Below are 19,180 nucleotides of genomic sequence, written 5' to 3'. Positions count from 1 at the left end.
AAAGCTTGTTATTTACTGGTCACATACCAATATGATTTTAATAATAGCATTTCCAGGGCTGGGGCTGGAACTCAGGGGTAGAGCACTTGCCTAGCCATGTATGAGGCACTGGGTTCAATCCTCAGCACCACATATAAGGAAACGAATAAAATAAAGGTCCGTCGACATCTAAATAATAATAATATAACAACATTAGGATGTGTGTCTGAAGTGTAATGAGCATTAATAAAATAGATTTGATTGAATCTAACTATGCCTTAGACTGAGTCTATAGAAACTGCTCATGACAGAGAGGCCCTAAGTAATTTAGCAAGACCCTGTCTCTAAATAAAATATTAATAAAGGGCTGGGGATGTGGCTCAGTGGTTAAGTGTTCTATTGATGATGATGATAATAATAGTATTTCCAAAGAAATTTGTTCAGTTTTTAGTCTAACCTAGCTATTTACAACTGGTTTAGTTATCTGTTGTTTATAACAAATCACACCAAACTCAGAAGTTTTAAATAACAAACATTTACTACTTCATGGTGTCTGTATGTAGATTAGGAATCTGCAAGTGACTAAGCTGGATGGTCTGGACTCAGGACTTCTCAAGGCTACAATGAGGGTGTCATCTGAGGATCCTAAGCACACTGAGGGGAGGGTTAGGAGGAGTTCACTTTGCCTTGAGAAGTTTTACCTCATTGTGAGTGATCCAAAAGGGAGAAGGGAAAATGAAAGCCACACCTTGGAAGTGGCATCTCTCAGTTCTGCTGTATTTCTTTGGTGTGGTGGAGGAGGGGACCACACAGAGACGTGCATAATAGAAGGGAGGCATCTTGGGGACCATCAGAGGTTGGCTTCCACAAAAATCTTGGTTCTTCACCAACACATCTGAGGCAGCATCCATAAGTGACAATGATTCACTTTAGCTGAAATTTTAAGCTGAGTGAGTAACATCTCCAATTGCAGGTGGAAGTGAGAAAAGCATGGATAGAGAATTTGCTTGTTATGAAAAAATGTCATGTGATTTTTTAACCCCTTCACACATCATTTTTTCCTAAATTCATATTTCTAACTTACTTTCCTCTACCAAATGTCAGCCATTGATCACACATAGGTTGAGTGTTGGAGAGTTTAAGGATTGTTTTATTCAGCTTTTTCTATCAGACAGACCAAAAGACCTGACAAGAACCATTTTAGAGAATTAGAGGTTTATTTGGTGCTCACAGTTCGGAGGATTCAGTTCACAGGGCCAACTCCATTGCTCTAATCCCTAGGTGAGACAGAACATCAAGGCAGAAGGGCATGACAAAGGAAAGCATCTCAGAACATCACACCAGGAAGCAGAGGCAGAGAGAGAAGGGGAGAGGACCCACCTCCCTCAGCCACACCCTACCTGCCTACAATCATCACCCAGTTAATCCATTCAAGGAGATTAATGCAATGATTAAGTTATGGCTCTCAAAACCAATTATTTCACTTCTGAACTTACTTGCATTGTCTCACACATGAAATTTTGGGGGATACTTCATATTTAAGCTATAACATGCATATATACATTTGCTTTAAAGACAAAATTATTTGGGCTCCTTTACAAAGTCAAGTGAGGCAAACAGGCCAATGATCTGGTATTAATGGGACTAGTTAGAAATTACAATTTACTGGATGAACTGACAGCATTTACAGGGTTAAAGAATAAAAAGTAGCTTCAAAACATAGTAAGGAAAGGTCAAGAAACAGAGACCAGAGAAAGTGGGAAAAGATAGACTTGGGTATGACCTTGAAAGATATCAGGTAGGAGAAAATTTGAAGTACATTTAGCCCACCACCACCACCACCAATTTAGCATTTTATTTTTTAACAGCTGAGACTTAAGCTGAATAAGGACAAACTAGAGAGGATCTGGAATGCCCTTGTAAAGAAGAAATCAACAGAATAAACTTATTGAAATCAGAGCTTCACAAAATATACTTTTTGCATCTGAAAGGTGTTTTCCACTTTTTAAATATAAAATTACAACCATAGTTGTGGTTTCATTCTACCTACAATTTTGTATTCCACTTTTTAAAAATTTAACATGGGAAATGCATATTTTATTCTCCAATCTTTATTGGTATTCATTCTTTGCTTCAACCCAGTGCCTGCCTTTAAGAAACAGCCCAATAGAGAAGGCTGGACAGTGAAAGACTATAGGTACTCTGATGGAATTCTCTACAAGAACAGGCAAAGAAGAGAAGAAATAGAAAAGGAAAACAAAAATAAAACATTGGGAGGTTAAAAGGTTAGCATTGAGGCTGGGAGTGGAAGCACACACCTTAATCCCAGTGGCTCAGGAGGCTGAGGCAGGAGGATCTCAAGTTCAAAGCCAGCCTCAGCAACAGGGAGGCACTAAGCAACTCGGGGAGACTCTGTCTCAAAATAAAATATAAAAAGGACTAGGGATATGGCTCAGTGTTAAGCACCTCTGGATCAATTCTTGGTATCAAAATATAAAGGTTAGCATAAGATTTTTATAAAAGCAGTCCCTGGTCAGCAATTCTCACTGTGCCTCCCTCTGAGTAGTTCTTTGAACCCCCTCATTGGCTTTCACTGTCTTTTTTATTTTTGAAGATGGAGTTAACCCAACTTTTAAAAAAAAATTTTTAGTTGTAATAGGACAAAATATCTTTATTTTATTTATTTTTATGTGGTGCTGAGGATCAAACCCAGGGCTTCGCATGTGCTAGGCGAGCATTGTACCGCTGAGCCACAACCCCAGCCCTTAACCCAACATTTTTAACAATTGTCTAATACCCCACTGAACAAATATGCCATAATTTACTGACTCAATGTCCCATCTTTGGACATTTGATTAATTTTAGGTTAGGTTTGGTTGTTTGTTGTTTTAGTGTATACTACAGTGAACCTTTTGTGTTCAAATGACATATTTACCAATTGTTATGTATCAAATGACCCCAAATTTAGCAGCTAAAACATCATCACTTATTGTCTCCTCATGTCTGTGGGTCAGAAATCCAAGTATAATCTGAATATACTTTAAGGCACTATATCTGGAAGGTAGTTTCAACATTCTTTTCTTTATACTAAATCTTGAAATCCATTGTGGTTTATTTGTGCCTGAAGTTTCTCTCAATGCTACTAAATTTTCATCTGAAACACTCAATCCATATTTACATTTCAAAAAGTTTACAATTGAAAAAGTAGGTTCACATTCTCATGTCAATCCAACCATACATAATTTTTTCCAATAAATAGAGTATCAGTTTTTAAATAAAAAATTTAACTCCTCAGATGCACTAGCTCTATAGTTTAAGTATGCAGTAGTCACATGACACTAATGGCCACCATATTGATAAAACAAGTGTGAAATCACAGGCGACAGAGTAATGTTCTACAGCTGATTATAGCCTATTGACACAAATGGTTATATAACTGCAGTTACCCTTTCATTTTGAGGTCCTATCTTTTGTATGTTTTTGAGGTACTGGGGATTGAACCCAGGAGAGCTTTACCACTGAACTACTACTGAGTGACATATATCTCCAGTGCCCCCCACTTTTCTTTCCACTAAATTTTCCAGACTGAACTCAAATTTGTTATACCCACCGCAGCCTCTCAAGTAGTTGGGATTACAGGCATACACCATTGCACCTTCCAGAGGTCCTATCTTGAGTAAAACACTTTGATTCAATTAACTTATTCAATTAACACTTTGGAAGCAAGATGATAGCCAGGCATGGTGGCATACATCTGTAATCCTAGTGATTTGGGAGGCTGAGGCAGGAGGATTGCTAGTTTAAGGCCAGCCTCAGTAATTTAGGCCCTAAACAATTTAGAGAGACCCTTTCTCAAAAAATAAAAAGGGTTGGGCATGTGACTCAGTGGTTAAGCACTGGGTTCAATCCCCAGTACTAAAATAAATAAATAAATAATTTTAAAAATAGCAAATTGATTCATTCATTTAAAACCACAGATAAGAGCAAAATAGGCTCCCCCCTACCCCAAATTAACTTTAAATTTGGTCATCTAACATAGTACTACTAATACAGCTCCTATTTTCCTGTAGTCTGTAGATTTAAAAATCTATGGTAAGACAAGATAATAAGCATGTCTTATTTCAAAGTCCAATTCTTATACTCCCAAATTCCTAAGCTTTTAATAGCTAAATTCTTTAATAGATAGTGGTAAGCTGCTCTATTACTTTCAAATTTCAGTCAAGTATATTATGCTTAATGGACTTTTAGAAATTCAACTGTAAATAAAAATGTGTTTTAACCTTCAATATATAAAAGTCATTAGGTTAATGTATACACTAGTGACTGAAAAATAAACCAAGTTCAAGCAATAATTTTGTTAAGACTCCAAGAAATGTGTCATGATGCACTATTTCAAATGGTATATTTCCAAACCGCCACTGCTGCCTTTCTTGTGATCTCAGCACACACCCATTTAGAACAGTTCTCCCACAGGTATCTATGTAAGACCAAAAATGAAGCCTAAGACTAAAAGGATTTCAGGCGCTAACAGCTAGAGGAGGTATTTTGTGAGTCAAAGAGCTTGCCTCCTTCTTACAACTTTATGTGTTATTCCCTGTTGTATTTCTATGCCCAAAGTCTATTCAGTGGTTATCTGAATGTAGCAAAGTTCTTAAGAAAAAAAAAAAAGAATCCCTTCCCTTTTTTTCCGCTATAGACACATGAACCTCGTGATTTATCTTTTACTTATTCCGATATATAGTTGGCCAATGTATTGTACATATTTTATAATATAGCACCATACACTCCTGTCTACTATTGGCCCGGCTGTCTGGATACCTTTATGTTCATCTATAACAATTTTCCTGTCTCAGATTGTAAAATCCTAGAGGTAAGATCTTAACAAACTTATTTACTTTATACAGTAAGAAAGTACCTCACACACTTTTTGGTGATTACCAGGATGATGATATTGTTAAAGAAATTGACTACTAGCCTCATATAGAGAGGCTAAATGATTATACTTTGTTATTGTATATTCTACATTCTTAAAAATGCTATTTTTTCCAGAAAACTTTATTAATCAAGAGTTCCTAACTTTAAAAAATCCCAAAAATTAAAACTGCAGAAGAAGCCAGGTGCACATGCCTGTAATCCCAGAGGCTCGGGAGGCTGAGACAGGAGGATCTTGGGTTCAAAGACAGCCTCAGCAACAGTAAGGCAACTCAGTGAGACACTATCTCTAAATAAAATACAAAATAGGGCTGGGGATGTGGCTTAGTAGTCGAGTGCCCCTGAGTTCAATCCATGGTACCCCCCCAAAAAATTGCAGAAGAATCATATGTTTTTACTAGCATAGAAACTGAACCCTGAAAATGACCAACAAATCAGATAACCACTGAGTAAACAAGGTTATAATTAAACTGTTATTTGGTTTAACACATTTGGCCTCTGGGCCAAAGAACATACATTAGAGACATTTATTTTCACTTTATCCTTTTTTTCATTAACACCTAAATAGAAAATATACTTGTGAAAACAAGTGTTGGATCAAATAGATGTGATATGTTTCATATTATATACCTCATTTGACCCTATATTTATGTGTTCCACAACCCTCCAAGATTATTTTTTAAATTATAAAAAAGATGTTTCAGAAATCAATGTTAATATTTACTGGCACAGTAAAGACAGTTGTCTGGGTGGTCTCCAAATAAACTTTTTAATTATTTTTGGGTTTTGAGTCAGGGCCTTGCTCTGTTGCTCACACTGCTCTCAAACTCATGGGTTCAAGCAACCCTGTGGCCTCAACCTACCAAGGAGAGAGTCCTGCATCACCATGAAATTTTAATTCCTAGGTGCTAGGCTCCTTCTCCCCATCCTTTCTCACACAAAGACATAAAGAACAAAGTCCCTAGCTCTTACTTCATATATTTATCATGAATATTTGGGTTTTTAAACTTTAATTGCTTTGAAAATTGCTAAGAGAATATCTTTTAGGTGTTTTCACCACAAATATATGTGAAGTTGTTTTTTTTTTTTTCAATCACTGCTTCCTCAGCTGTTCTACACTATTTAGGCTATGACATTTGCATGTAAGTAGCTCAAGAAGAATATTTGCAAGAATTCTAATTTTAAAATTCTCTTCTCCTTTTCTTATTTTATTATTCAATGTAAGACAGAAAACAACCAGGCTGGCCAGCTGTTTTGATTCCTTCCTTACATTATCTATTTAGTAAACAGGATATAATCTACCCAGTGTTTCTGTACAGTCCACATTAGCGGGTCTATGTGAGCACTACTCTTCATTGGTTGTGGAAAAGCTGGTCTCCTAACTGCTACTGAGTGGAACATAAATCAGGTCTACAGAGAAAGAACAGTCACACATATGGAAATCAGCCATCAGGGAATAAAAACAGAAGTATCTGGCATGATTTTCAGATATGACTAGGAGTTTAAAAAGAATGATGGGCTCTTGTTCACTTTCCCTTTTTTTTTTTATTAGTTGCTCATGACAATACAATGATCTTAACGTATCATACATTTAAATCAAATGGGGTATAATTTCTCATTTTTCCAAGTGTACAAGTTGCAGAATTACATTGGCTATACAGCCACATATATATATACAGCAATACTAGTGTCTATTTTATTGTGCACTTAGAAAGGAAGAAACTTGGAAGTTTTGAGAAGTTGTAAAATAGTTCCGCCGTAAACTGCTCCATGATCAGAATAAATCCTCCAGCCTCTCCAGTCCAGCTTCCTATCTGTGACACTTATATCAATAATTTGAAAGTTGTAGAATATCTAACCAAATGTACCCCTCTTTGCCAGGTGTGAGAACAGCCAGAGTTAGCTCCAAAAATAAACACTTAAACTTCTTTTTGAGCCCAAATATGGAAAAGCATTCACCCAAAACACCTGGATGGTTTCTCCTTCACACTTTCAGCAAGGCTATGCTCTCACCTCAGTCCCTACTCTTAATTGCCACTGTCCTGAGCAATGAAGGTCATTGGAAGTGCTCCTCCCCAGAGCTGCTGGCTTAATAGACCCCATGTCTGAGAGAGACTGCCCTGCCCCCAGGGTAGGGGGAGCAGGAAAGAACAGCCCACACCGACCACCCCCCCCCCCTTCTCCAGGAGTCTCCCTGGGCCTGCCTCTCAGCAGCTGCAGCAGCTAGGGTGGCTGCACAATCCCACTGTCAACACAGACTCTTTGGATACCCTTTATCACCAAAAGCAAGACTTTTCCTTAGAAAGAGTGAGAGACTTGACACTGGTTAGATAAACAGATAGTTAGAACAATCATGCAGAGTGGGAAAGAGTAGCAAGAAGGAAGAGGAGAAATAATTAATCTAAGAACAGGGAAAATACAAGGGAATAGCTTATTTATCTTCAAATTGAGAGGTAAATATAATCAGGTGTATTCAATAACTGGAGATTTGATTTATATGGAGACAAAAACAAACAAACCCCAAAATATCATTTCTTTTGGTGGTCAGTAAAGTGTTTTATAAATCTATACACGAAATTAACTTTAAAATAATTTTTTTAGTTGTAGATGGCCACAATACCTTTATTTATTTATTTCATTTTTATGTGGTGCTGAGGATAGAACCCAGTGACTCATGCATGCTAGGCAAGCACTCTACCAATGAGCTGCAACCCCAGCCCTAGAAATAAGTTTTAAAAATTATAATTTTCAAATAAGCAAAAGTCAAATAATGCAAATAATGCCCAGTGTTTCTTTCTTCTTCTACTGTACATATATATTTTTGTTTTCTATATGTATACTTTTTCCTTCTTTTGCCCTTAAATAAGATATAGTTTGACTTATTTTGCATCTCCATTTAAGATCTAAATATTTAAGATCTTAAATTGTCTAATCAAATATTTTACAACTAATACTAAGAAGAAAACACTGAGTTAATGTTCTCCCATTAATCTCAATCTTTTCCAGTTTCAAGAAATCATTGAGAAATAAATCACGTTAGTGGAGGAAAATCCTCTATTTTCACTGATTTGGATGTGAATGATGACTTCTTCTATAGCTTACCAGATAGTAATTCCCTTTTTTCTGAGAAATCTATGCAGTAATCTCTTTGGGGAGTTTCTGGGTCCCAGGCCCCTAACTACTGTGAAATATTGAAATTACAGTGGGAATTCCATGTGGGAGTCAGATTATAGCAAGAAATTGGAATGGGATCCCTAAGACAGATCCTATTTATGAACTATAATCATTTCACCCAGACTCAACAAAAGAGAGGGATGAAAAGGTTATCTCTGGGCACCTGCCTGACAGTGTATCTGCACAGCTGTCCCTCAAAGCTCTTTTGAACCATTCTGAAATACTTATGTCACAATCTATAACATGTCCCTCTGACATATCAAAAAACTTACTAAATCCACTTATGTAGTTTCCTGTGATAACTTAAGGCAGTGTTTTAAATCAGAAGCTGGTTTTCTCACTAAACATGTACTAAAAAACAGTCTAAGGTAAAACTACTTGGAAAACCAAACGTTAGATATTAAAAGGAAGAATTTTAATACGTTAATTCTGAATCATTCTAGCATAAAAATAGTTTTCTTTCTCAACTTAGTTTTCTACTTTTTATTTTTATTTTGTCTCTAGTAGTACCCACCATTATAAGAATCAAATTAAATATAATTTCATAGAGCCTCTTCCTATTTCTGTAAGTTTTTTCTTCGATGTTCTTTCAGGAAGTATTTAGTGCAGCTGTAGGGTATAGTAGTTAACATGGCTTGGAAGTCACACAGAAGTAGACCCAAATTCTGGTTCCACCGTTCATGTAAGTTCAGGCATCCTCTCTACATTATGTGAGAGTGATGCCTACCCAAGGGTAGCTGTGATCAAAATGAGATTATGTTTCTGAATTTTATAGCCAGGCACATTACTCAATAGATAATGGCTATTATTTTATTACATACACAAACATTCAAAAATCTGAAAGAAAGACCATCCTTAATCTCACCATGTTAGTAATACAATGTTTTATTTCTTTGTAATTTATATCCACACAAAATTTTATTTTTATATTATAATTGTAAAATATAATTTTATTCTTTTTAACATTATAATCACTTCTCTGTGTTACCATATAGGGATCATAATTACTTTTGTACTTTGTTGCATGAGATTCCATTAAGTAGATTACTATAATTTAACACTAAATTTCTGTCAAATGTTTGAGGTGTTTTGATATTACAAATAATGTTACAATAATGTTTTCATGAATACACTTTTTCATTCTGTGGAATTCCATCCTGAGGACGAATTTCCAAAGTAGACTTTTCAGGGTAAGCATGAGCTTTTTCATGACTTAGATTTGTTCTGTCAAACTGCTTTCCATGAGATTATACAATTTGTAGTTCCTCTTCCGATGTCATAAACATTATTTTATTATTTTACTTTGAGACAAGTTCTCATTAAAATGTCCAGAGTGGCCTAGAACTTGCAACCTCTCCCAAGGAGCTGGGGTTGTGGCACCCAGCTAAATTTCATAAATGCTATAATGTCCTCTCCAATCTTCATGTTAATATGAATATTTTACATTGACTGAGTATTTGCCACTTGCCAAGTGCTGGTCTAAGCACTTTACAATATTATTTCATCATCCTCACAACAAATCTCTGGAGCAATTATTATTGGTTACCCTTTTGCAGATGAGGAAGTTAAGGTTCAGAAAGTTTAAAAGCTATACCCAAGGTCACAAAGCACCTAAGTGGTAATAGTTGGACTCAAACTCAAAACCTATCTATTGCCATAGTACTCTTAACTCCTTAACTGCATTCTACTTTACTCCCCTGACCCTCCCAATAATAGTAGATGGAAAAAGATAGTTTATTGATGCATTTTTTTATTATTAGCAAAATTGATGGTTTTAATTTGTTTGTTGAAAATGTATTTTCTTCTTATGTTATTTGTTCATAAGCAAATTCTATAAAGTAGTGGGGCAAATCTGTTCCCTATGTGTTTCTTATCAATCAGTTGTATCAGAACAACCTTCTCCCAAGAGATACCAGTTTATAAGAGAAGATGCCCCTCCTTCTCTACTTCCTCCTTCCTGCCCAACATGAGCAGAATACAAACATAGTGTAAGTTATGTCCGTATCTTTTTCACATCACTCACTCGAGTGAGATAGCTCCTGGCTGATTTGGAATGCTCTGTCGTGAATGAAGGTGAAAACCAATGACTCCTTGAGGGTGACAAACCACCATAATCTTTGTAACTAAACCTATTTACCAAGGCCTTTGAGAATCAACTCCACTCCTCACACCCTGCCGCCCGTCTCATCTTTCTCCTCCCCACTTCAAATTCCCCGTCTGCTAAAGATGGAAATATATAGTACTTTGTGAGAATGTGATCCAAACAACTTGGCTATCCTTCAAAACTGATGATATAGAAATGTCCTTAAAGCCCCCATCTATAGTTTACTAAGAAAAACCAGATTTACCTAATGAACCTAAATGAATCATCCTATTTAAGCTCTAATACCTGCATTATGTCTTGCAATATATCCAAGTGCCCAGGCTGCAGCCTCTTTGACTCCAGGGTCGAAATCTTCCAGGCATATCACAAGTGTATCCAGTGCTCCGCAGTCCACAATGGCCTGAGCCAGCTGAGGGGAATGTTTACCAACTGCCCGCAACACAAAGGCCGCTGCTTTCTTGTAGAATCGCTACCAGGGCAAAAAAGACCAAACCAAGGAATTGAAAACTTACATATCCAAAGTCTATGGTAGTCATAAAGTGATATAAAAATATTATTAATATAAGTAAAACTCAATAGCTTTTGAAAACAAAAGACGAAAAAGCTGCAAAATCATTTTGATGATTTGACGTTCCATCATTGTTTCTGTTCAGTAACTAAACTAAAAACAAGGTAAATCTTACATTATATTTCATATCTTTTACTCTAAAACATATAATTGGAAATTGTACAAAATAAAATATAAAATTGTGCTCTCTGCAAGTTCATAAAACAATGAGATTTTGTGTCTGCATTACACTGAAAGGTACTGTGTGACCCAAGGGAGCTTTTAGATTGTTAGCATGAGTTACTAAACCAACTAACTCATTTCCTTTACTTCTCCTCAGTCTCTAAGCAAGGCCGGCCTTTCATAACCTCTGCTAGTCCTTCTGGTGTCCCAAGTTACCCTGAAATAACAACCATATTCCAAGATGCACTTACCAATCAACAAACAGAAAAATAATTCATGATCTATTTTCAAACTTCTCCTCACAAATAATAAGTTAAAGAATGGAATATTAGTTATTTGTCCCCTCTAGAAATGTTTTCTTAAAGATAAAAGCTAATTGTCATTATATGACTTTTAAATATTGCTTCATGTTTATATTTCCTGTATAAATTTATCTAATTAAGGAATAAGAGACTGAAACTAAAATATAAAACTAACATGTTTCTCTTCATATTACTAAAACAATTCAATGTATAAAAATATTTGACTATAACTCTCTTGTTTTATGGTTAAAAAAATGATACAATGATGTTGTCATAATTCTTTTACTAATAAAACCCAATTAAGTAGCTGGGGATGTAGCTCAGTGGTAAAGTGCTTGCCTACCATGTACAAGACCCTGGGTTCAATCCCCAATGCTGCAAAACAAAACAAAACACAATTAATCTCCTACTTTATATTCTATAGTTTCTGTTTCTTTAAATGACTGCTAAAAAGGGACGTGCTTGCCTACCATGTACAAGACCCTGGGTTCAATCCCCAATGCTGCAAAACAAAACAAAACACAATTAATCTCCTACTTTATATTCTATAGTTTCTGTTTCTTTAAATGACTGCTAAAAAGGGACTAGGTGATTACAGCACCTTCTCTGAAAGCCTTCTCTTAGGCTAAAATACTGATATAATACAAATTATAGGCAGGAAAGAAAACACATTAAGTATATATTAACAGATTACATCTATGCAATTAACATATACTATGAATATAAGAAATATAATGTTAGTACTGATATTTCAATATTTAGTTTCTTAAGTTATGGCAGTAACCCAATTTTTACTATTTTATTATAAATATTAGGGTAGAATTTTAAAGTAGGTTTCTATAGATCATTTTCTTATAATCATGGGAAATAATGATATATTTCTTGTCATTACTATAAACTAATTTGACTTTTGACTCTGCTGAATCATCAATTCATAGGTAATTTACAGGTATCAATAATTATTATTAATGCAGTGCCTATAACTCATATGTTCTGGTCTAATTCTCTCTTCTTTTTACTTCATGCAAATTCCTAGTGTTCCTCTTTCCTATTCCTTACCAAATGAATTGGCTTTAAAAGAGAAAGAGAGAGAGAAAAAACACACAGGACTTTGTGCTTCATAAAAAGGAGATTAAATATCCTTTGAGAAATGACTTCAAGACTGATAGGTGAAAGAGACAGAAGCATATGAATGAATAATGCTTTGATTCTCACTGCTTCCTCACTTTTATGCCTAGTATTTTCTGTCTCTTTACACCTAAAAGACATTCATTCATTCTTAAAAATTTCTACTGAGAAACTTCTATGTGGGATATAGAAACACAGACCCCTAACCTCAAAGGAAAGAATCGAATCAAGGAGGAAGAAACTCTATTTGATGAAAAAGAAACATTCACAAGAAAAATTAAGTTTCTTACTTTTTTTTTTTTTTTTTGATACTGGGAATTGAACTCAGGGGCACTCAACCACTGAGCCACATATCCAGCCCTGTTTTGTATTTTATTTAGAGACAGAGTCTCATTGCGTTGCTTAGTACCTCGCTAAGTTGCTAAGGCTCGCTTTGAACCCGAGATCCTCCTGTCTCAGCCTCCCAAGCCACTGGGATTACAGGCATGTGCCACTACACTCAGTAGAAAATTAAGTTTCTGTGATTTCTTGTGAGGGCATTAGTAAATGACTCTCAAATCTATTAAAAACAAAAACAAACTAACAACCATAACAAAAAACAAGGGATAAGCATGTAACTTAGTAATGGAGCACTCGCCCAGCATTTATGAGGTCCTGGATTCAATCCCCAGCACCAAAAAAAAAAAAAATCAAAATTTTTGCACAATTTGGATTTTCGAATTCTGATAAAATATATGTATTGTAAAATTTGCCATTTTAATCATTTTGAAATATAAAATGTGGTGATATTTAATGCATTCATAATGTATGTCGTACAACCATCACCACTATCTAGTTCTAGAATATTTTCAATACCCCTACAAGAAAACCCTTATAAATTAAGCAGCCACTCCCTATTCCCATTCTTCACCCAGTTCCTAGCAACCACCAATATGCGTCTGTCTCTATGGATTTGCATATTCTGGATATTTCATATAAATGGGATCATACTATATGTGGCCTTTCACTTGACATAATGTGATTGCTTTATGTATGATTCCCTAAAATAAAAGAACTAAATCATTGTCTCCTTATATTAACTTAATGGAGAAAAGCTGTTTATCAGCTCCAAAGCTAAATACGCTAAAGATATTATTATGTGCAATTCCGAGAATTTTAGGTTGTATTAATGCCCAAATAATTCCAACACCTATAAATGCACAACTCTGCCCACTCTACCAAAATTTTTAAACCCTAAAACAAAATGCATATAAATTATTTCTTTTTAAATCTTACATTCTGTTCTGCCAGTGAATAAACAAGCTGTGGAAGAATGTCGCCCTTCACAACTGCTTCTGCTAAGTCATCATTATAATTGGCCAGTCTCCCAAGAGCCAAAGCAGCAGTCTGTTGAATTGTTGGGACCACATCCAGAAGAAGAGGCCTCAGCAAAGACATTACACCTGAGTTAAATTATGAAACACAGAATCAGCAAAATTTAAATTAAAAAGCAAACACAATTTAGTGTGTATATATATATATATATGGCTCTGGAATGGCCCCCAGAGGCTCCTGGGTTAGAGTTGGGTCTGCAGCTAGCACAGCACTGCTGGGAGGTGGTGGAGACTAGGATTTGGGCAGATCCCTGAGGGCATGTCCTTGAAGTGAGTCTCTGGTGTCCCTTTCCTCAGCTCCTGTCTCCCCCCCTCCCTCCCTCCCTTTCTCCTTCCTGGCTGCCATAAATTGAGCAGTTTTGCTCCCTGCCATGATGTTCTGCGCTACCACAGCCCAGAAACTGCAGTCAAGTAATCATGCACTGAAACCTCTAAACTGTGAGCCAAAATAAATCTTTCTTCTTTATGTTGATTTTTATTAAGTATTTTTCATAGTGACAGAAAGCTGACATAACACATATGCAGACAAGAGAATCAAGGGTAAAAATCAGTGGAAACAAAAAAAAATTATCCACTAAAAGTTAATGGGATATTTAGAATTATCTGACCTGCCAAGACACAAAATCATACAAACTGTAATTATTAAGCAGCAGCACAGCATGGAAATAAGAAAGGCTTTGGAGTGAGAGTCTGAATCTCAAAACAAAATATGTACAGCAGAGGAAGGGGATTGAGGTGAAGGGGGGTGGGTAAGAGGAATAACTGTGTAATGAAATTGAGCAAATTATGCTATATGCATGTATGAATACATCATAATGAATTCCACTTCTATGTACAACTATAATGTAACAGTTAAGAAAATAATAAATAAATAGAAGACTGCTAGAGTAAAGCAAGGGGACAGGAGGAGGGAGGAGAGAAGGGAAAGGGGAAGTACTGGGGACTAAGAAAGAGCAAACTGTCCCGTGCATTTATGGTTATGTAAAAATGAACCTCACTATTATGTACAACTATAATGCACCAATGAAAACATTTTTTAAAAAAAAATGAAACTCTGATTCAACTCATAAATAGCTATGTGACCTGATAGGGTTGTCATGAGGACTGCAGACTAAGTTGTATATGGTATAATGCCTAGTACCTCATAGGCAGGGAATAGGAGGGGGAAGTCCCCAAGTCCTTTATTCTCAATGAAGCCTTCCATTTAGTCTTTTCTCTTATTCCAACTTAATTTATAGTTTATTACAGAAATGTTATCAGGATCTATCTCAGAACATGGGCAGCTGGAAGGGCCATTTTGCTTGGACCTCGTACTCATGAAGAGTACTACCTCCAAGTAAATTCCTTTAGATAAGCATAATATATTATCAGCCTTCATAACATTCACCCTAGGATTGAATACATTGCTTTCACAACCATAATGAAAATAGCTTATAGCTATCCAGCACTTATTATATGCATACATTGTTCAAAGGACTTTTTTCCATATTAATTCACTTAACCCTCATAACAATCCTATGGAGTAGGCCCTATTATTATGTCTGTTTTACTGATAGGATAGGAAATTAAAGCTGAGAGCAGTAAATTGTCACACAACTAGTAAATGGTAGTGCAAGGCTAGAATTTAAACATTCTTTATAGTCATTATTAAATAAATAATGTGTATTGAAAATTAAGGGGAGAGGGAGATCAATAATAATTGCATTTTGGTTATTTTTCTGGCTATTCCAACTCTTTATATCAACCTTGCCTTGTTATAAAGCCTGAAAAATAGTCTATTACAATTTTCTGCTTTAATGATGCTGTTTGAAACTAAGAAAGGTAATGACAGAATTCTAACTGGAACAAAGTGCCCTTGATCTTCTAAACTTTACTTAATTTATACCAGTTTATTAAACTTGATGTCATTACATCTTTTCTTTAAAAATATATCCCATTAATACATAAAAGTAAAATCACCAATATACTTTTTTGTGTTCTATCCAGAAACACTGAATAGAATAAAAAGAAACATTTATAAAAACTATAACACCTAAGATCAGACCACAATTAAAGAAATAGTACTACCAAATAACATAAGCAGAAAAAAACTACATTTACCACCAATAAAATTAAGATGTGATCTCTGGCTTTTACTAGTTTCTAGTTTCATTGGTCATCATTTTTATATCCAAGTTGGCCACATTAGATCATCTTCTATAAGGCCACCATTGAAGTGTGGATCCCTCGCAGGTTGGTTAACTCTGGGTAGGAGGGCTCCTATTCACACAGGGGTCATAGCTCACAGTAAACCAACCTAATGCTCATGAATATTGCTTATAGTATTATCCATCTCTTTTAAATGGAGTTTCTAAAATCTCAATCTCACAACAAAAACTTTAAAACTGAATAATGTATTAGAATAACTACCAAATGTTGACACAAGTTATTTCTGGAAAGTTAAGTGTAAAACAATTTGCTTTATTACTTTCTGTTGCAGTCTTACATGGTAAAACATAAATAACATAAAATCACCATATTGACCCTTTTTAAATGTATAATTCATACATTTGTAATTCATATAACCATCACCACCTAACAACCACCAAACTCTTTTCTACCGTGGCTGCACCATTTACTTTTCCACCAGCAAAATACCAGGGGTTCAATTGTTCTGCATCCTCACCAACAACTGTTATTTTCGATTTAAAAAAAATAATACTCATCCTAATGTGTGTGAAGTGATATCTCACTGTGGTTTTGATTTGCATTTCCCCAGAAATGCTGCTGAATTTCCTTTTGTGTGATTCTTGGCCATTTGTATGTCTTTGTTGGAGAAATACAATTCAACACCTTTGCTCATTTTGGAGTTGTTTTTGTTGTCATTGATATCCTTTTTTTTTATAATGGACATATACCCTTTCAATTAAAAAAGGTCAACACTCTAAAGAGAAAAGCTAAATTCATAAACATATTTAAAGTTTCATAATGAATGCACTAATGAGGCAAAAAAAATATTAAAAGAATCACAATTGGGCTGCGGTTGCTGCTCAGTGATAGAGCGCTTGCCTTGCATGTTTAAGGCACTGGGTTTGATCCTCAGCACCACATAAAAATAAATAAATAAAGATTTTAAAAAATCACAATTATGTTTCATGTTAATTTTCCTTAGATGATTCTGGTGTTTCTGTATTTTGTTTTGTTTTCCCACTTGATACATTTATGTGAAGGCAGTGGTTTATTGTATTTTGAAATATAATTTTGAAATCAATTTATACTGGGTTATTCATATTGTATTGTGTCCTGAAATCTCAAAAACTTTGAACTGTTAAGTTAAAGAATATAAAGAATTAATTAATTTATCTGGGGTTATAATAGTCAATTCTCAGTGTTTATTATAGCATTTAGCTAATTTATTATAAGTCTCCCAATTTTGGAAATTTTCAGTTTACAATTTAGAATAAAATATTTTGTCCCCTAAAATGGTATTTCACCAGTCCATATAACCAAAAGAATCTTTCTTCACACATTTTCTCCATTCTCTACTACATCTGGCTCATAAAATAAAACAAATCATAATTCTTTACCTTCTAATTCTATATCCAGTTATCAAAGTTAGGCTTCTTTTCAATACTTCTGTTCTATATTCCTTAGTTTAAATGGAAGCAAAATGTAAATTCTTAAAAAATTTTGAATCTCCAAACTTATAAAAAAAATAAAAGCTAATGTGTCGGTTTGCAATATTTTTGTTTGAATGACATTATTCAATAAATGACCTTGAGGCTGGGAGTATAGTTGAGTGGTAGAACAGTTGTCTAGTATGGATTCAGTCTTCGGCACAAAAAAATAAATAAATAAATGACCTTGAATCAGGTCATTTTTATTGGAGAAAAAAATAAATTCTCAAAAATACTACTCCAAATGTCTAGTTTCAATGGCCTCTTAGTGCTTCATACTTGTCAGTCCCCAGGTGCTTTTCTTTCTCTAAAGGGACATGTTCTTACCTCTTACACAAATTGAGGATGGAAACTGTTATTTTAATTATAGATTTGTCCTAAAAATACAGATAAAAATACAAAAGGAACTGCATAAAAATGATGACTAAATGAAAAAAGAATAAAGCAGCAACATATAAAGAAATTTTTCCTTACCTGGCTGTCCATTAGGAATCCAGTCCACAATAAGTGTATGCATAAAAATTTAAAGTCCATAAATAACAGAAACCTGAATAGTTGCTATAATATCAGATAAGGCCTTTAGTGAGAAGCTAATGACATCTTTAGAATCTCCACTGTAGATCCCAATATATATATATATATATATATATATATATACACTAACAATATATCCAATATTAAAAATAAGAATTCAGAGGTTTGGGGGCTGGGATTGTAGCTCAGTGGTAGAGCGCTTGCCTAGCATATGTGAGGCACTGGGTTTGATTCTCAGCACCATATATAAATAAATGAATAAAATAAAGGTCCATCAACAACTAAAAAAAAAAGAAGAAGAATTTGGGTGTTGCTGTGTAATATCACTGAGCTTGCCTAGCATCTATGAGTTAGGTTCAATCCTCAGCACTGCAAAAAATAAAAATAAGACCAAAATTCATATACTATACTCTAGTATCTATAAGATAATTCTGCCTACTCTATAAAAACAAACTGATGTGAAAACATTTTTGGAATTTAACCTAAAGATAATCTTTAAATCCCCCCATACACATACACACACACACAAACGTGCATGCGTACACACATTGTCACTTTGAGTTCCTGTACTATTTTTTTGTGGTGGTTGTTCTTTTATTTATTTATTTTTTATTTTTTAATATCTTTATTTTTATATGGTGCTGAGGATTGAACCCAGTTCCTCATATATATGAGGCAGGCACTCTATCCCTGAGCTACAGCCCCAGCCCCTGTTGTTGTTCTTTTAAAGCCATATTAGGAACATTGCTCCTAATACTTACATTGCAATTTAGTTATACAAAAAACCAAAAATCAAATAACCTTGCTGTTTTCATAGTTATTCACTCAAAAAATATGTCAGGTTTAACCAAGTGGCAATAAACAGAAATATATAGGCAGCACTTAATGTCAAGAAACTAATAATCTAGTGGAGATTACAATATAACCTCAAAGAAATCATAACTCTTTAATTCCTTTTAATATAATATAGTCTAAATAACCTTGATTTTGCTTCCAATGGCATGTAGAAATCATAAGGAAGAAAATGTTAACCATTTTCAATGACAAAAAATAACCCATTCATTCTTATATTACATGCATATAATTTATACATATTTTACCTCAATCTGCTGTTTTATAAAAACATTTAACATCTCAACTTTGATCCTTTAAAGACAAGTATCTTTGAATAGTTCTTTGAATCTTCCCAATTGTACCATATTAACCTTGAAAAGTACCTTTGTGATAAACATTTTTAATATTTTTAAAAATATGTGCAAACTGGGCTT

At 34.7% G+C, this 19,180-nt stretch overlaps 1 protein-coding gene across 1 annotated transcript in view; it reads right to left on the bottom strand.

Annotated features, from left to right (window-relative positions):
• SPAG6 (sperm associated antigen 6) overlaps positions 1-19,180 on the bottom strand; it is a gene marked incomplete at its 3' end in the record, with an annotated part of 58,550 nt that overhangs the window by 24,397 nt on the left and 14,973 nt on the right. The window contains exons 3-4 of the mRNA XM_081300288.1: positions 13,625-13,791; positions 10,475-10,658 (exon numbers count right to left, since the gene is read on the bottom strand). Of these exons, the coding sequence (XP_081156414.1) occupies positions 10,475-10,658; positions 13,625-13,791 (351 nt within the window). The remainder of the gene's footprint in view (positions 1-10,474; positions 10,659-13,624; positions 13,792-19,180) is intronic.

Source organism: Spermophilus citellus, assembly GCF_964194105.1.
Source record: "Spermophilus citellus genome assembly, chromosome: 6".
NCBI classification, from domain to species: Eukaryota; Metazoa; Chordata; class Mammalia; order Rodentia; family Sciuridae; genus Spermophilus; species Spermophilus citellus.
The sequence above is the reverse complement of the archived record's forward strand: the minus strand, read 5'-3'. Positions and strand labels throughout refer to the sequence as shown.